This window comes from Lepisosteus oculatus, chromosome 15 (assembly GCF_040954835.1).
Source record: "Lepisosteus oculatus isolate fLepOcu1 chromosome 15, fLepOcu1.hap2, whole genome shotgun sequence".
Lineage (NCBI taxonomy): Eukaryota > Metazoa > Chordata > Actinopteri > Semionotiformes > Lepisosteidae > Lepisosteus > Lepisosteus oculatus.
Window position 1 is genome coordinate 31,297,927 of NC_090710.1, and position 19,399 is coordinate 31,317,325.

At 43.3% G+C, this 19,399-nt stretch overlaps 1 protein-coding gene across 8 annotated transcripts; it reads left to right on the plus strand.

The window, feature by feature from the left end:
- The first annotated feature begins 82 nt into the window (after positions 1-82).
- Positions 83-19,388, plus strand: LOC102699051 (interleukin-1 receptor type 1-like). 8 transcript variants are annotated; one of them, XM_069179135.1, is made up of 12 exons: positions 83-491; positions 6,598-6,868; positions 6,978-7,047; positions 9,155-9,389; positions 10,956-11,127; positions 11,455-11,629; positions 12,801-12,866; positions 13,359-13,497; positions 15,021-15,172; positions 15,418-15,561; positions 16,154-16,318; positions 17,637-19,388. In XM_069179135.1, exons 2-12 carry the CDS (start codon positions 6,866-6,868, stop codon positions 18,053-18,055), a joined length of 1,740 nt encoding a protein of 579 aa, XP_069035236.1. In that variant the 5' UTR covers positions 83-491; positions 6,598-6,865; the 3' UTR covers positions 18,056-19,388. The 8 variants fall into 8 exon arrangements, with proteins under 8 accessions (XP_069035236.1, XP_069035233.1, XP_069035240.1 ...); XM_069179133.1 differs by lacking the exon at positions 83-491 and adding an exon at positions 5,417-5,728; XM_069179136.1 differs by lacking the exon at positions 83-491 and adding an exon at positions 5,417-5,728 and having other exon boundaries at positions 6,598-6,770.
- The last annotated feature ends 11 nt before the right edge of the window (positions 19,389-19,399 follow it).

Sequence of the window (19,399 nt, forward strand, 5' to 3'; positions counted from 1 at the left end):
TCCGTTGGCTTTATTATTTCGCTTTACCGGAAAGCGAAGACAAATCTGTGTTTAAGTGTTCGGCTCGTTATTCCCTGACAATAGGGGTGGGCTGTTGACCTGGAAGGGGAGCAGCTGTCAGGTCCCAGTTTTCCTGTTGGAATTCCCGCCTCCTTCATTCACACCTCTTGGCCTGTTAAACAGTATTGGATCAGAGAGGTAATAGTGCCCTTCAGGCTTTGTGTCCCATTCTTCAAGGCCACCCCCCTGGAAGCAGCCCATCACAACTCAGGCATTGCCTGCTAGTGAGAGGCTCTTGACTGGGGGTGTGTAAGATCTGCCACTTCCCCTGTCAAACACCCCTGACGGGACTGGAGGACAGAGGAGCCCAGACTCTCGGCAAGAGCGATCAGCTCCAGGTAGCCTTCAAAATCCCCTGCCTGTCGGAAGGAGCTGTTTGTTATTGAGAGAACAAGCAATGGATACGCTGCTCTGTTGAGATGATGCACGGAGTAAGTAGACCGTTTGTGTTGAGTGTGGTTGAGAATGTGATATTGAATGGATTTAGTATATCATTTATTTAGCATCTTTATTTCTCTGTATTTATGCAAAACATCTTTCTGTGCAATTGGTGGCCTTAATATTAATTAGGGCCACCTAAATATTATGTTTTAAGTATTATTACAGTATAAACATAAATGATTTACAGTAAATGGGTTTCCAGTCTGAACCATCACTTTGCTTCAAGGTCTACTTTTTATTTTTTCCCCTTATTTATAGCTTACTGTACAATCGATTCCCTTATAAATATTAGGTTTTAAATATTACAGTATTAATATAAAGCATAATAGAACATCCACAGGTATCTCAATTTTACCTCCTCCCCAAAATCCACAAACCGGACACCCCTGGACGCCCCATCGTATCAGCATGTAACTGTCCAACTACTTACATCTCAGCCTTTCTCGACAGCCTCATGAGACCGCTGGTTGAAGATCTTCCCTCATACATCAAAGACACCAACCACGCGCTCCAACTTTTCAATGATTTCCAATTTCAGGGTACCGAATGCCACATTTTTACCATGGACATCACATCTCTGTACACCGTCATTCCCCATAATGACGGCCTTACAGCACTCAAGCACACGCTGGACAAACGCACAGTGCTTGATCCACCCACCCACACCCTGGTACGCCTTGCAGAATTGGTCCTCACACTGAACGCATTCTCTTTCAATAATCTTTTTTACCAACAGGTCAGTGGAGTTGCCATGGGCACCAGAATGGGACCCAGCTATGCCAACATTTTTGTCGGCTGGGTAGAAGAACGCTTCTTCGCCTCCTACACTGGCTATGTCCCTGACCTCTACAAACGATATATTGATGATTGCGTCGGTGCCGCCACATGCTCCAACGATCAGCTCGAGTTCTTCCTGCACCATTTCACCAACTTCCACCCGTCCCTCAAATATACAGTTCACATATCTTCCACCACTCTTCCGTTTCTAGACATCCACTTGTCTATCAACTACCCCCGACTTTCCACTTCAGTTTATTACAAACCCACGGATTCACACAGCTACCTCCTGTACAGCTCATTTCACCCCAACCACACTAAAAACTCTCTTCCTTTTTCACAGTTCCTTAGGTTACGAAGACTATGCAGCGACGACATCGACTTCGAGAACCAAGCCCTCGAAATGTACTCATTTTTTATCAACAGAGGATATCCCAGCAGTGTGATTGACAGGGCCCTTGCCCGAGCCAAAAACACCCCCCGGACCATCAACCCGATCAGGAACTCCCGCCGTAACAACCGCATTCCCTTGGTGCTTCCTTACCACCCTAACACACTTCCTATCCCCAGGACCATTAACCAGAATTTTTCCATCCTACAGGATGATCCCTCCATTGGGGCCCTCTTTTCTGATCGCCCTATCATCTCATATCGCCGACCACCTAATCTGCGTAACCTCCTTGTTCACAGCTCCCTTGACCGCCCTCAACAACCATCCACACCAGGCACTTTCCCTTGCAACAGAGCTCGCTGTATCACCTGCAAGTACACAGCCACCACCACACTCATTCAAGGCCCCTCAGGACAATTCCGGATCACCCAGACAGCATCTTGTACCTCCAGCAACCTTATTTACTGTATCTCTTGCAGTAAATGCCCAGCCATCTACATTGGTGAAACAGGAAGGAGACTCGGAGACCGCTTCAGAGAACACGTCAGGGCTGTGAAGATTAAAGATCTCTCCAAGCCCATTGTTTCTCATTTCACCTCTGACGGCCACGACCACACTAATCTCTCCATCTGTGTTCTCAAAGACGGTTTTCCGAACTCATACATCAGAAAGACCACCGAAACTAAAATTATTCTGCAGTTAGGATCACACATTCTCCCTTCCCTTAACGACAGATTACTGTTCTTTTAAATTTTCTCCATTCATTGGAAGTTTCATTTCACACCTCTCTGCACCCATTCTGACTTCACACCTCTTGATTGGCCTCTCTTTCTGTCCCCTGCTCCCGCCTCTCACTCCTCCTCCCTCCCAACCTTTGTTCTCCAGCTACTTTACCTTTGCCTACTGCCCTGTCTCTCTCACACCTGAAGAAGGCTCCACGGCCGAAACGTTGTGTTCTCTTTCTTCTTTTTTTCAGCATGGAATAAACCTATTACTTGTTCCTTTGCAGCCTACGCATGCTGACGCAGCTACCCACCTGAACTACTAAAGCATAATAGGATTTAAATGGGTTTCCAGTCTGTACCATCACTTCTTACTTTTTTTCTTCTTAATCAGTAAATATATGTTAGTGAAGATACTGTAGGGGTTTTTGCATGTCCTAGTTTTAGTAACCACTATTTTAAAGCTAGGAAAGTGATATTGCGAAGTGTTTTGTGAATAGTGTGTCACTTAATTACAGATTTGAAGCCATGACCTATAAAATAAATCAGGTCACATCTTGACCTAAATTGCTGCAACAACTCCTCTTTAGAACTGTTTCATCTTTCAGAACACAAGTGTGTGTGATTCTGATATTTCTTTAGTTAGAAATGGGAACCAAACACATTTTCATCATTCGGAGCCTGAATTGCTTTAATGAGGGGGCTTGAAGAGAAAGGTTAAGGTCTAATCGGTGAATTTTGTGATTAAAACAATGTTAATACCAGTACATTTTAAAGGAAATGGCTCGATGTTTTGACAAGGCGTAAACAAATGAATGAGTGTTTTCTACCTGAAATCTCAAATGAAGGCTCCTAGATGATCTAATTTCATGTTCTAAGATGCCAAAGGAGGATTCAAACCTAGTCACTACTTCAAGATCAGGACTAATCTCATGTAACTTCACCTTACTCTAAGCTTGTGAGAGAAATAAGCAAATAACACAATAGCAAATTCAATGAAGACAGTAATAAATAAGTTTACTTGACATTTTGCTATCCATCAACTTTTGCTCCATAGGAAATCATGAAAATCCCCATCTGCTATGGGTTGTAATAGCTTCAGGAAAAAAATCATGTTAATTCATTTCATTTTGCTTGACATGTAGGGAATTTCCAAATTACTGGCACTAAGGTGAAAGTGAAAATCTTAATGCGTTCACTTATTTTAGAATGTGGCAGAGCTTGATCAGAATGGCTTTGTATCCTTTGCAAGTCAGTACTTGTGTGAAGGACGTCTCCTGCCTGCCTTTGAAAATCCTCATTCGATATCGTATGGCGTGTCTACATAATGAAGACACAGCATACGAGATCAGGTGGAGCGGTGGCACTGTGGCTCAGGATCTGTGCCTGTGGCTGGAAGGTTGCTGGTTCGTATCCCACGGCCGGCAGAGGAATCCTACTCCGTTGGGCCCCTGAGCGAGGCCCTTCACCTCAGCTGCTCCAGGGGCGCTGTATAAATGGCTGACCCTGCGCTCTGACCCCCAGCTTCTCTCCCTGTCTGTGTGTCTCATGGAGAGCAAGCTGGGGTAGGTGAAAAGACACATTTCTAATGCAAGAAATTGTATATGGCTAATAAAGTAAAGAACTAAGCATTTCATCTCTGGATACTACCAACATCCTTCTCTGTATATTGTGTTTTATCTTGTGTATTTTTATTTATTGTTGTCATTCTGTAAAACGCTTTGAGAAGCAGACTTTAAAGACGCTATATAAAATAAAGTTTTATTATTATTATTATTATTATTATTATTATTATTATTATTATTATTATTATTATTATAAACCCGTGAAACCGCCTTGCATTTCCTTCAATTCCAAGTCATTTGATTTATTTTTAAGAATAATGCATTGAAACTAAATTGTTATTATTCCACACGTTTCATTTTTTTTCTGCAGAAGTAACCATGTCTTGTGTTAAAATAATGTAACAAAGCAACCCGCATCGTACAGTTTGTCTTGGTGGTCATGTAGCTGGTGACCATGATACTGTATCAGAGTCTTCGTACGTTACAGTAAATCCGTTCCATTCCATCCGTAATCCGAAACCTGTTTCTTCCTGGTAAAGGCAGACTGGAGCCTTTCATGGAAATACAGGGTGAAAGCACAATTTCGGACATCACAGTCAAAACTGTCCATCACAGGTTGGATACATACACATTGGAGAAATTAGAGATGATAGAAATTGATCTAATCGGCATGTCTTTAGTAAGTGGGAGGAGATTGGTACACCCAGCAAAAATCAAGACACACACACAGGGAAAACATGCAAACTTCACGTCAGGCACCCGAATCTGGAATCCAACCCAATATCCAAAACCTGTCAGGTGACAGTAACGGTTCTACAGCACCCATTCTAACACTGCAGAAATCTTAATAACAATCAAAGCTTCGTTTCAGAATTCAATTAAGCCAATTTGTGCTTTCATCAAGAAGATTACCGTCATTCCTCGTTTTTAACCTGTTATCATGACCGCTGCTGGGACTGCTTCTGTGTTTGGTGCTAAGTTTTGGTCTGAACAGTGGAAATATTCTGGAATATGTTACCAAGTATTTTCATAATGTAGGCACACCTTGAAGTGACATTTACACGCGATTTCTGTTTCCACGTACAAATTGTATGCGCGTTTCGGATCCATCGGCGACAATACGCCGTGCAGTCCGGGGTTGCAGTATAATCAGAAACCTTAAGCACCCCTTTCTACAGATGCCAAACATTTTCTTGGTTGGAAAAGCAGTAAATACCGGTGTGGAATAATTATTTATCACAATAATTTATATGTATTAACATTCTACATACATTTTAATAGTAGATGAGGCAATTAATACCGCAATTAAACGTATTTAAACGTAGGAGAAAGCAAACCAAAATCCGAAATTCACCCTTTTTTATTTTTGTTGATTTTCCCGTTTGTCCTGTACATTTTGCAATCTAAGTTTTAACGATGCGGGTCAGTGTACCTACAGTACACTGAAAGACTTCCGCCTTTTCAGTTCTTGTAAGATCTGAGCACCTTCTTTCTGGAAAGAAAGGAGATGCATTTCCTTAAAGCTCATTCGAGGAGAAACCTGCTCTTCTTTACCGCGACACGTCGGAAGAGCATTTTCTTTATTGATCGCCAAATACGAAATGTAGCCTGCATTTTATGTTAAATGTATGTTTTTTTATATTTTGAACTATGAAATTCAAAACTAAAGGTAAATAACCGCCAACACCTTCATGAAAAACTTGAAAACTTGAAGTTAAAAAACAGGGCATTACGGTGTTTACAAGCCTTTCTGAACACCGTAAGCAGATGCGGTAAGTACATTTATCATTGAGACAGAAAACCGAACTTTGAATATAAGAGATCTCTTTGTGAGAAATGATGAAAGATTTGTCAGCGTGTCCACCTTAAACTTTTGTCCGTGCTTTACCACTCATTCCTATACTACGAGATAACGTACCTGAAACTAGAAAACGCACCACAATCAGGATAGTTTTCTTCTCGTTTTGTTAAAATTGTCCTTATAAAAAATACTAATATTCATCATTGCTTAAAATATGTTACTATATGTCCCTGTGCCTTTGAAACTTTACATCTAAAACTCTCTGTTTACAGTATGTAAAAGCTACTTGAGCAGTGTTTTTTACCAGTTATCAGAATATCTCAACTCATTACAATGAAAGTATTGCAAGGACAGAATAAGTACTGTATATATTATTATACATAATTATATTTTTGTGATTTTTCCAAAAACTTTAACTGCATGTGTAATATTTTCAGTCTTATAATCTGAGCAACAGCATACTACCTATTAGCTTGAACATGTTTTCTATTAGAATGATATCCACATTAATCACTTTTACCTACATTTGGGCAGGAATCTAATTTCTTGCTTAAATGCGCTGTTTATGCTTTGAAATTGATGTTTTATGTAAATGAGTTGCTTCTGGAGACTGGTACAGAACAACCATACACAGACACAACATGTACAGTATGCATACAGATGTGCATTTATTCGTGCATACTGTATGCATTCTATAGGCATGAAACGTGCAGAGCACACGCAGGTATCAAGATTTACATTAGGGAGAGCAGAGATAAAAAGATTAGTTGTCAAATGGTGAACTAACGTATGAGAAAAGAGCAGAATGCCAATTTTGTCTTTTGCTTCTGTTTTGCCAAGGAGATCAGATCGATGTTACCATTTTCATCAAAGGTGGATCTCCATGTACCTGATAGGATGCTGTGGATCACTCACCTTGGATTAAATTATAAGCTCAGCCCAGGAATGACAGGCAGGGGTGGGCCAGCTCAATAGTTTGCACTCCAGCATTTGTTGAACTGTTGAGCTGTTGAGTAAGCATCTTTCACATCCACTCTAAAAAAGGAACTTTCTGTAAAGCTCTAAAGGCAGAAATGTACATTTTCAGAAAGGAGCAGGCCTATTTTACATGGTACATAACAGTTTAAAAAAAATAAAACACCACGTCCGTAGCATGTTGTGAAGTGTTAACAAATATTGCAATTAAAATGCTTTTGCTCGTTCCTCTTCCTTGACCGCAGAGAATGACCAGGAGGTTTCTCGTTATTTTCTGCATCTGGCTCTTCTCGACGTCCTGCGTCGACAGCGAAGGTAAGATAAAGTTCAGTGCTGGCAGTTCTGTCACATTTACAGTGCATTTGAGTGTTTTAGTGTAGCTGTTATTTTGCAATGCAGGATCTGCTGTTTTCTTCTCTGCCATGTTAATGGGGTGGAGTGGTTTGTCTACATATGGCCAGCAGCCATATCACCCTGCAGCTGCCCACTGGAGCTCAGTAGGTGTGAGTCTGGTCAGTACCTGGATGGAAGACCTCCTGGGAAAAACTAAGGTTGCTGCTGGAAGAGGTGTTAGTGAGGCCAGCAGGGGGCGCTCACCCTGCAGTCTGTGTAGGTCCTAATGCCCCAGTATAGTGACGGGGACTCTATACTGTAAACAGGCGCCGTCCTTCGGATGAGACGTAAAACCGAGGTCCTGACTCTCTGCGGCCATTAAAAATCCCAGGGCGTTTCTCGAAAAGAGTAACCCCGGTGTCCTGGCCAAATTTCTCATTGGCCCTTACTAATCATGGCCTCCTAATAATCCCCCTCTATGAACTGGCTTCATTACTCTGCTCTCCTCCCCACTGATAGCTGGTGTGTGGTGAGTGTTCTGGCGCACTATGGCTGCCGTCGCATCATCCAGGTGGGGCTACACACTGGTGGTGGAGGAGGGGATCCCCATTACCCGTAAAGTGCTTTGAGTGTCCAGAAAAGCGCTATATAAGTGTAAGCAATTATTATTATTACAACATATGGATAACATAATGGATATTGAACACAGGCAATCGGAATAAATCATGCATTTAAATAAATTTCAGTTCCGATATAGCGTTGCTCGTTTTTCAGGACTGCAGAGAATCTGCTTCTTCCACTCTCCCTTTGCGTCGTCTGCCTGAACCATTCGTCTCGCACAACCCACTTTTGTAAGCATTGGCACCGCAGAGGAAACACCACAGGCTGCTTGGCTGGTCTTGTGGTTGAGAAGTCACACGTGGGGACATAAAAACGGAAATCTAGCTGTGAAAAAAATCATTCACTGGCCTTGTTATTTTTTAAAGGAACACAGAACTGCTGTAAGACCTTGACCTTCACCCCAGCTTCTTCTCTTGCTTAAACTCCATTGTTGTTCTTTTAATGAACTTTGAAAGTATCTAGAAACGGCTCGTTTTTCCTTTAAGATAGATACCTCTTTGAATGCCCTTTTTAAACAGAGTGCACACAAGAACAGGTATATCCTGTTTCTGGCTTGCTTTATTTCCAGTTAAGAAAACATTGTCATTGGACACCAGTATTTTAAAATAAAAAACGGAGCACTATAATACTCAGAAAAGGAAGAAAGGCAAAGATAAAATGTTAGTTAACTGCTACAAGTATATATTATAAGGAGTTCATTTGAAAAGAAAATGGAACTGTAGAACATAGTGACGATGTAATACATTTTAAATTGAAATATTAAGGCCTGATTTTCCCCTTTGGAAATTTCCAGTGGTCAAACTGGGTGCAAACCTGTCAGTACTTTAAACCGATGCACAGTGTACAGTTTGCCCCAAGTTTGATTGTGTAAAATAATAGACACCAAAGGCTGCATAAATCGTGTTCGCTTCCCAAACGTCACCACATTTCCTTGCATTGAAGAGATGTTTTCAACACCTTGTGTGAGAAAATCAAAGCCTAACATGAAGAGTGTCCGTGGAGACTCTCAAATTGTCATCCCGAAAGATTTTTGTGAAATCATTTCCCATTTCCTTCATATGCATTAGAAGGAAAAGAGGCCTAAACTTTTAATTTTTTAATGAATGTTGTTCACAGAGTTTGGTGACTCCATCTGTGTCATAGAAGCTGATACTCCAATTTCTTTTAAGAAAAGTCTGGATGAGGTCCTCGAAGCAATTTGCTACTGGCAGCCAAATGACCAACATGTGCCCAAATGACCACTTGTTGGCTGCCACCATTCCTTTGCCCTTAGGTGCACCTACAGTACGTGTCCTTTGTGGACTTGGTGTTAAAAGCATTCCTGATGATCAGGAGAGCTGAGTCCCAGCTGAGCCTGCAATGCTTCCTTTGAGGAAGGCCTTGTGCTGAAATCCGCTCCTGCACCCCAGCGGGAGACACCCCAAGTTCCTATTCTTAGGGTCTTGCCCCCCTGTCCCTTCTCTTCCAGCGGGCGCGGGCGTTGAGGTCGAGTCCTACCACGTGGGCGTCGGAGAGGCTTTTGTGCTGAAATGCCGGCTCTATTCGTTCTTCAGGGAGAGCTTCAACAATCTGACCGTAGCCTGGTCCAGAGATGGAAATACGAGCCTGAATGAAACGGGCTCAAGGGTAGAGGCACACGAGGACATGCTGTGGTTTCTACCAGTAGAGCTGTCTGACTCGGGATACTATGGGTGTGACATAAGGTAAGACGGGCTGCACCCAGATTGGGTCCTTAACACAGTGCTAATTAGAGTCTTTGCAAATATACCACACGGGCAGTATTTATCAAATACATAATTGTGCTGCAGATGTTCATGACTGCAAATTAAAACTGTCATGTTTTTAATTGCTGACAAACTTTTAATTGCATAGTGAACACCATAGACGGTCCTATCTAGGCTAATATTTCAGTAAGGTTAAACAATTCCTTATGTCACCCTTAAATCCTGGCAGGACTGATTAACCCTTTGATGTTCAAATCCGGCGGAGTGTACATTTGTGAATTAAATGTAAAAATGCTTCTAATTTCTGCTCTTTGCTGCAGTAAAGTTTTACATGGTGTTAAGGGATGAGTAGTTGTGTCCCACTCTTCAGTATCGCACAGGCGTGATGAGAATGCTATACACATTGCTCAGATTGGTGAAGGAGTCTTGTCTCACTTCTCTTTGAGGTTTGGAGTTGGTCTTCATTCTGATTAAGATTACAGTTTAAGATGAAATTGGTATTAATGTTAAAAGCAAACAACTGAACAACACATAAAAACTTTATTAACCAAAACATTAATATGAGAGCTGGGCACAGAAAGGTATTTTATTGCGCTCTGCAGTAAGTGGTTGTTCACGATTCACTCATGTTGAATACATTATGTATTATCCTGTATTGTGCATCATGGCTGGCATGGTAACATGGTGAGTAGAATTGTTGCCACTTGCTTCAATTCCTGGGGTGCTATTGTGAGGGTTTTATATGTTCTCCCCGTGTTCCTGTGAGTTTCCTCTGGCTGCTCCACTCTCTTCCCACAGTCCTGACACGTACTGATCGGTGCAGTAGTTCATTAGCGCCACGGAGAAAAAAAATCATCTCATTTATACGAGATAGTATAGCGTTTATAAAGAGAAAAATATCTGATTTCTATGAGAAAATGATTGCATTTAAATGCAATAATTAATTTGTGAACAATGTTGCTTACTATATTAATACTTTATATTGCATTGTACTGTACTGTATATGCAATAATAATTTCTTGTGCAAAGTAGCATTGACTTTAGCAACAGTAGAATATCGTCACTCTCCTCTTGTTGGGGAAAAAAAATGATTTAAAGGAGCACGTGTTCCGTCTTTCGTATAGATGAACTACAACACAGTGTCAGGACGTATTCCCAGGTTAAATGTGTATTGTTTTTAGCTGTTTTTTTGACAGGTAGAAATGACACGGCTCACTCTCATTGGGGGGAAAATAAAATGGTGAATTAGATAAAGACGCTGGAATTGTAAATTGTCCTTTCATGGACAACACAGACAGCAAGACAGTCTCCCCATCCCGTGGTAGAGAGGACAGCTGCATCACCGAAATTCACCCCTTTTAAAGGGCAGGCGATTGCGGCGGCCCTTCTCACCCTGGGAGGGATGCCAGTAGGAGTTTCCCTCTCGTCCCTCCCTGGCTTTGTTCCGTAGTTTCGCTGTGAGCCATGTGAGCATCCCGTTGTCTCGGTTCTGAAAACCCTTTCCTGCTCTCAAAATTCATTGCTTGAATCCTTTGCTCTGTCCAGAGGCCCAGAGTTCCCCTTCGAAATGAAGATGTTCCTGTCTGTGAAGACGAGTTCATGCTCCTATGTGAACTACTTCAACTTCATAACCCTCAACAGCCCAGTTATCATTTCCTGCTTTGGATACAAAGAAATTAGCACTTTAGATAGACAGCCTGACGTCAGGTGGTTTAAGGTAAGATGACCTACACTACAGGGGGAGGAGTACTTTCAGTTTCAGTGTAATATAATTATACCGTAGGACTGTCGATCTCAGCTTTAGTTCTGATGTGTTCATGTCAGTTTTGGAAACTTTCCTCAAATAAACAGCTCTTATGATGGCTGTGCAGATAGTTTGGTTCTGAGGAAAGGATGCTGAATTGTTTTTTTAAAGGACACCGCACTTCATGGAAACTGATAGTGAGAGAATACAAGAAGTGAGGATCTTTGATTTACACGCAGACACCTGAGAGTTTCTGATTACATCATGTCTGAAATGAAATAACCTTTTTTCGCATTGCAGGACTGTGTGCCCATTGAGATGAATAAAGACAAAATGAGCACCGTGAGAGGAGGACTTTATATAGCCAATGTAAATAGCGTGGATGTTGGAAATTACACCTGTCAGATCAATTTTACACACAAGGGGAAAACACTCATAGCTTCAAGTCTGGGCACAACAAAGATATCACCTAATGGTAATACTTCACTCTCAATTCTAGTGCTTTGAAGAAAAACTTTGAAAACGTGTTCTCAGTCATTCAGTGTTATTTATTTGGTATGTTCCCTAACTAGAACTGTAGATGGTTTTCAGACGGTTTGAATTGACTAGAAGCACTATTAAACTGCTCAAGCACTTAAAAGAATATCCTCTACTGGGATGTACAAAGACCTGTTAAGACTCTCAGAGCAGGAATATATCAAACACACGGGATGGATGCACATTAGAATTAATGACACAACAAGGAACAAACTTTGTGCTATGAAAGACCACTGACACTTTTCAAGTCAGAAGGACAGGCATCATCAATAGCTCTCCAGAGTAAGGTTTAATGTCCTTTGTGTGAAGGACATTTCTTAGGCTCAGACAGCAGGTACAATCTTCTCAGCACCATCAGACAGCTGCGAACAAATGATACTTGGAATTGCACTTAAATTAGAAAACAGGAAGCAGTTCTTTAAACAAGGGGTTGTGGGATTTTGGAGCAAGCCGCCCAAGCAAGTTGTTGATACCGATACCCTGGTTTCTTTCAAAAAATGACTGGATGAGCTCCTCGCAGTTATAACTCCCTCGCAGAACGCTCCCCACACGCCAGCTCTCAGTGGGGAGGAGAGAAGAGTAATGAAGATAATTCATAGATGGGGATTTTTAGGAGGCCATGATTGATAAGGGCCATTGGGAAATTTGGCCAGGACACCCTTACTCTTTTTAAGAAACGCCCTGGGATTTTTAATGACCGCAGGAAGTCAGGACCTCGGTTTTACGTCTCATCTGAAAGACAGCGCCTGTTTACAGTATAGTGTCCCTGTCACTTTACTGGGGCATTAGCACCCACATGGACCGCAGGGTGAGCGCCCCCTGCTGGCCCCACTAACACCTCTTCCAGCAGCAGCCTTAGTTTTTCCCAGGAGGTCTCCCATCCAGGTACTGACCAGGCTCACGCCTGCTGAGTTCCGTTATAAATTGCAGGGTGATACAGCTGCTCGCCATACTGTATATCCCTGATGGCCTTATGTTGTCTTGAAAGACCAAATATTAAACCACATCACTATCAAAAATGTCTAGTAAGTGAAAAGGCAAACAAAATGTGCACAGCATTACAGAGAAGCAGACAATTGAAGAGAACCTACATGTTTTATGTGTTGCAGAACTAATGGTGGTGGAAACGCCAAAAGTTTTACATCCCAAGAACGAAAGCATTGAAGCTGAGCTCGGTAAGCAGATGTGATAGCAGAGATAACAATCTGAAAATCGTTGTTAATTCTCCGTCTTGACATTGCCTGCAAAAGATATTTTAAGGGATTTGTTTAAGCCGATGAACATAAACCTTTATTATACACACTTTTTTATCCGTTTGAAATTCCTTTTTATGCCACCACAAGGGGTCACACTTTCAGTTTGTTTAGGCCACTGTTTTGTTTTATTGTGTTCCATAGGGGGTGTTGCTCTTGACTCTGTGTTCTGCTCTACTTTATATCTTAGGGGAAATGTCTAACATCAGTTTCTATACCACGTATTTCCAAAAACAAAAATACTTGTAATTCTAAATAAGATTGCAGGCTTTCAAATTGTCAGACCTTGATTAATAATGAAACATTAACACTGACTTTTTAAACATCATAGTTGTTCTTTTGTTTTATAGAATGTAATATTGGTAACATTTTAATTAAGTATGTGTAAAGCTTTGAATTTTTTTTGTTTCCTAGGCCACAAAATGGTCTTGACCTGCACTGTTTTTATTGGTCTCAGAGAATACACAGAGAATGAGACATTGGTATACTGGACTATAAATAACACCGTGATTGAGCAGTATAAAGACAAACAACTAATAGAAGAGCTGAAAATGTAAGTAAACTGTTTTATCATTGTGGTACATTCAGAGCCTGTCATCACAATTTACTTTTTGGAATATATAATTGAGATCACAATAATTTTGTCTTAATCGTCATAACAGTGTTTTTTAATCAATCATCCCATTGGCACTGATTTGATGTCTGAGAGTGTTGCACAGCTACACTGGCCTAGCCAACATTTTTGGATGCATGTAATCTATTTCACACTCAGAGAGTTTTTAATGTGTGGCGCCACATGCAAATTCACCAACATCACCTTGGTACGGTATGTTGTTCCTGAAATGGAGGTTGTATGGCCCTGATGCCACCACCCAGTCTGTACATGGCTGGGACACAGACCTGCTCGCTAACAGCTGCGTTTTAGACTGTCAGCCCACCTGAGCACCTGGGAACCCAGCCTGAATTGGATGTTTATCAAGTTGTGGGCAAGCGGAGGGCAGTGATGCAGGCAGTTGTACAATGGTAATCTAGCTACTGTACCTTTGACAGCAAGGAAGAAGAGGACCCTGTTGCAGCAGGGAGTCTGGACTAACTCAGAGACGGGGCAGAGACACTTTCTGTCTGTGATACCTAGAGGGACCTTGAGATAAAGATCACAGGTTTTTGGAAGACGATCATCCTTGAGGAATGAAGGAGTCGTGACATACAGTTAGATGACTAGTGTTACGAAAGATTTATTACAATGACCTAGCCTAAGTGCTACAAAAGCATGCAGTAGTCTCCCAGTTTTGGACTGAGAAAGAATACGTCTAATTTTCTTAGATGAAGAAAAGATAGCTTAGCGACATTTATAACACGTTGCTTAAAAGGAAAGATGGTCATCAAAGATTTCTCAACTGTGCCGTCCGGCTCTCAGAAAAAACAGCAGACAACTGGAAAGACAGTTTGGCGTTATGTAAGTTCACTGTGATATTGCAGAAATATCAGGCATTCATTCATGGTGGCCAAATACAGGATTTCACTAAGGTATCTGTTACAGAGCTGTGCTCTGATTTAAATGCTAAATGTGGCCCTGATGAGGTTCGTCGGCGTAACATAGTTTACTTCGCGTTTTTGGACAATATTCTGCCTCCGGTGGTAACAAATACTGCAAGAACACAATCAGAGAAGAAATGGGTTTTTGTTAAACACCTCGAATGAGGCCAGATAAAAAAGCATGTGGCTTCCTTAAGGAACTCAATGTTTTTGTAATGCTCATTTGGGACAGTAATTTGTCTTTTTATCACGTCTGGTCTCACAGCTACAAACCCCTGCAACACCACACAGGAGAGCATGCATGGCTGTAAGATTCTGGTCCTGCCCACAGATATAGCATTGCAGTGCAATTTATACACATAGCCCTTTACAGGACTGTGAACGTCATCATATCTTTTAAATTCTACATCAGACAATATGTGAGCAGCCAAGAGTGACTTGTCTGCATTGCATGATGGGGAAACAATAACGTCCCCTGTAGATCCCACTACAGAAGGAAAAATAATTAACAGGGCTCCTTTTGTACTGGTTTGCTTCCAGATTGAAAGAGCACAAGGATGGAAGATATGGAATGTATGGGTATTTGAACCTGACAATCCCAGAAGTGACTAATGAGTTCTACCACATGCCCTTAACGTGCATTGTTTTGAATCCACAAGGAGCTGACAGAGGACATGTTCGACTTATTCCAGGTTTGCCTATTGTATCAGTCTTTATTGTGAGGTTCTTGTTTGCTGTGAAAATCCCCTTTTAACATGAGAGGAGGTCTTAAACTGTACTTGTAATTGTTGGATGAAAATTCGATGTCCTAAAATGAGCACAGCAGGGGTTTCAGGTTCAGGTTGAGCAGAAATGTAACTAGATCTGTGTCTGTTACGAAAAGGGTTGTTGCACTGTGCTTATTTTTTGCCTGCTTGTCTCTTGTCTCCTGACATAGCACCACGGAGAGCCTTTCACCTCTATATAATAGTTGCCATTTTCTTCCCCTTGATTGTGGCTGGGCTCCTGGTTTATCATTATTTCAAGGTCGACATGGTCCTGAGTTATCGCAAACTATCTCATGCCTTCAGGAATGAGAAAAGTAAGTATGACTCCACAAAATAGTGTTATAAACTCTTTACCATAGCAGTGCATTGATTTCAACTCAGGCGCCTATAATTCAGCTTGCTGGAGGAGTGTACTGTATGTGTGAATTATAAATTAACTACAAAGAGGCTGGTGGAATTGATGACAGGACCTGACAGCAGTTAAACAGGGTAACTGAGATATGTATGTCTCTTAGTTTGCAGCTGGTAATGGGCTGTGCTACTACTGTACCTACTGTCCTGTGTTAAGAGATTCACAGTCCCATCATTTCTTTTACCAGTTGTTTGCATTGCTAAAGATAGTCTCTTCTCTTCTGTAGATCCTGACAGCTCTGGTTTACTCTGTATAGTGCATAAGTGAATGGCAAGGTCTTTTTAGACTTTTAGATGCTACACCATGAAAATACTTGTATGAATATCAGTACTTTTTTCTGCAATTAATCTTACGCATGTAATCTTGCTACCATGTCTTTACTATTGGGATTAAATAGAAATTCACTATGATCAGTTTGCTTCTTTGGATTTTTACTTCATGGTATCAAATAGATAAAAAACACAACTGTTAACCTTATTGATGATTCATTGCAGTTTCGGATGGAAAACTTTATGACGCCTATGTGAGTTATCCAAAAGACAATTCCTTAGTCTCCGCAAGGGCAGCAGAGTTTGCTCTGCATATCCTTCCTGAAATGCTTGAGAACAGGCATGGGTACCAGCTGTTCATCTTCGACAGAGATGATCTTCCTGGAGAAGGTAACTCCAAGGCTTTGCTTTAAATTTAAATAATTAACATATGCAGAATTCCCTCATTGTAGCATAAAAGCACATTACATACAGAATATCATTTCATCAATAATGCACTGCATTCTTCAAAACAGTCCTTTAAGAAGGGAAAACAGTGTCAGATCTTATAAATACATGACAAGAGGACAAGGAAGAGATCACTGGGCACAACGAATTTGGACACATTTTATCCCACAATGCACAGACATTTCTACCAACCTTGTAGGAAGCCTTTTAAGGTCTCTTTTTTTGTAGAAGTGCTGTAAAGCTGAGCTTTACGTTGATTTACAGTAGATTCAATTACAGTATGTAACAAGGGGTTCTTCTGTAGCTTTTACTAAGCTGTTGGAGACGGGTCTCTCCACAGTGAGCTGGGACTCACCAGCCTCAGCTGTGCCCCTTCCTGTGTGTGATGGGTGGGGGGCGTGCTCTCACCTTCCTGTGTGCGATGGGTGGGGGGCGTGCTCTCCCCTTCCTGTGTGCGATGGGTGGGGGGCGTGCTCTCACCTTCCTGTGTGCGATGGGTGGGGGGCGTGCTCTCACCTTCCTGTGTGATGGGTGGGGGGCGTGCTCTCACCTTCCTGTGTGCGATGGGTGGGGGGCGTGCTCTCCCCTTCCTGTGTGCGATGGGTGGGGGGCGTGCTCTCACCTTCCTGTGTGCGATGGGTGGGGGGCGTGCTCTCACCTTCCTGTGTGCGATGGGTGGGGGGCGTGCTCTCCCCTTCCTGTGTGCGATGGGTGGGGGGCGTGCTCTCCCCTTCCTGTGTGCGATGGGTGGGGGGCGTGCTCTCACCTTCCTGTGTGCGATGGGTGGGGGGCGTGCTCTCACCTTCCTGTGTGTGATGGGTGGGGGGCGTGCTCTCCCCTTCCTGTGTGTGATGGGTGGGGGGCGTGCTCTCCCCTTCCTGTGTGTGATGGGTGGGGGGCGTGCTCTCACCTTCCTGTGTGATGGGTGGGGGGCGTGCTCTCACCTTCCTGTGTGCGATGGGTGGGGGGCGTGCTCTCACCTTCCTGTGTGCGATGGGTGGGGGGCGTGCTCTCACCTTCCTGTGTGCGATGGGTGGGGGGCGTGCTCTCCCCTTCCTGTGTGTGATGGGTGGGGGGCGTGCTCTCCCCTTCCTGTGTGTGATGGGTGGGGGGCGTGCTCTCCCCTTCCTGTGTGTGATGGGTGGGGGGCGTGCTCTCCCCTTCCTGTGTGTGATGGGTGGGGGGCGTGCTCTCCCCTTCCTGTGTGCGATGGGTGGGGGGCGTGCTCTCACCTTCCTGTGTGTGATGGCTTGTCTTGCAGCCCTGCACAGTGCTGTTGAAGAAGCCATCAGGAAAAGCAGGAGGCTGATCCTCATTCTCACAGCCCACCAGGGGGAGGGCTGGAGCCAGGCTGCCTTCGAGCAGCAGGCTGGGCTGTATGACGCCCTGATCAAGGACGGCATCAAAGTCATCCTTGTGGAGATGGACAAGGACATCAACTACTCTCTCTTGCCGGAGTCTATCAGGTACATAAAGCAAAAGCAAGGAGCCTTAAGATGGGAGAACTCCCGCGGAGAACAGCTTCGGACAACAAACACGCGGTTCTGGAAGTGCCTGCGCTGCAGCATGCCTCCTTACCCCGAGCGCGCAGAGCCGCTGCTGCCCACAGCCCCGAGCTCCCAGCGAAGACGGCTCTCCCTGCTCCCGCCCCGCCTCCGGCCCGGGACGCGTGTGCTGTGAAAACCCTTCGGCGCGCAGGCGGGACCGCAGCGGCTCGGCGCGGAGAGCGATGTCGGAGCGGCGGCTCTGTGGCTCAGGATCTGCGCCTGTGGCTGGAAGGTCGGCGGTTCGTATCCCGCGGCCGGCAGAGGAATCCTACTCCGTTGGGCCCCTGAGCAAGGCCCTTCACCCTAACTGCTCCAGGGGCGCTGTATAAATGGCAGACCCTGCGCTCTGACCCCCAGCTTCTCTCCCTGTCTGTGTGTCTCCTTGGAGAAAAAGATGGGGTATGTGAAAAGATGAATTCCTAATGCAAGAAATTGTATAGGGCTAATAAAGAATCATCATTATTATTATTATTATTAGAAAGGAAGCAACGCCCTGCGAGCTGTGCTCTGTGGTGCGCGCTGTAGTCCTGCACAGTCCCTTTGGTCAGTTATCTTGAAGAAAAAAAAAAGAATTATACTTCTGTCATCATTTGCAGGCCCAAAGCAGGGAGCGTGGGAGGCATCTGCTGGGCTCATATGTACTGTACACTGTGTTCCAAGTGTACCCGACGCAAGGTTCATTGTTTCCTGCCTTAGCACAGCCGTGTTTTCAGTGTCAGACTGACACAGTGACTCGGTTTGAATCATTTGTACAGAGATGCTGAAATGTCCCTTAATTTCAGAGGCACCTACAGCAGCCAGTGTCTGGCAGATCTCTGTTAATGCATCTTTTGCATATGGAGATAAAAATAATCACCCCTTCTGGTGGGCATGAAGGTACTGGAGCGCCTGCTCAACAACTTCATCCGTTCTCAGAAAGTCAGTTCAGGGGGAACTGCATCTGCGAACAGTCCCAATTTCTGAGGCTGGTTATTAAATCTCGGTAACAAAATAAATGTATTGACATTTTTTTTTAAAAGATGAAAAATTCTTAATTAAGCACAAAATTGTAAACTTTGTGAAAGTAGTGCAAGTCGCCACGTTGTCGCAAACCTCTGGTTTCGCCAGGGGCAAGAGCGAGAGCTCACGAGAGTTGCAATGTGAGGCGGCCCTTCCTGCTCACTAGTCCCTGTAATGACTGATGTCATAACGGTGTTCAAACATGTGATCTGAAACGTTCCCAGCGTGATCCAAATGCAGAGTTAACAAGGAAGTAGAATTCCTCAGAAAAACCATCTCAAAATCGAGAGCAATATTTCTGTTGGATTGAAAGCGATGTCGTCACGGTCCTGCTTGTTTGCAGTGTCACAGGGCCACTTGACATCACGAGATGTTTTGTCGCCTCGTTCGAAGTCACAGATCCTGGCGCTGCGCAGACCTGGAACTCTTGTGTATTTCGTGTTGAAAATTCAAGGTTTTACAATTGACTGTGTACGTT

Bases quoted from the DNA above. Each gene is read 5' to 3' on its own strand.
- LOC102699051 (XM_069179132.1), top strand. The intron at 12,867-13,358 runs GTAAGCAGATGT...TTTGTTTCCTAG, and splicing joins AAGCATTGAAGCTGAGCTCG to GCCACAAAATGGTCTTGACC. The intron at 16,319-17,636 runs GTAACTCCAAGG...CTTGTCTTGCAG, and splicing joins AGATGATCTTCCTGGAGAAG to CCCTGCACAGTGCTGTTGAA.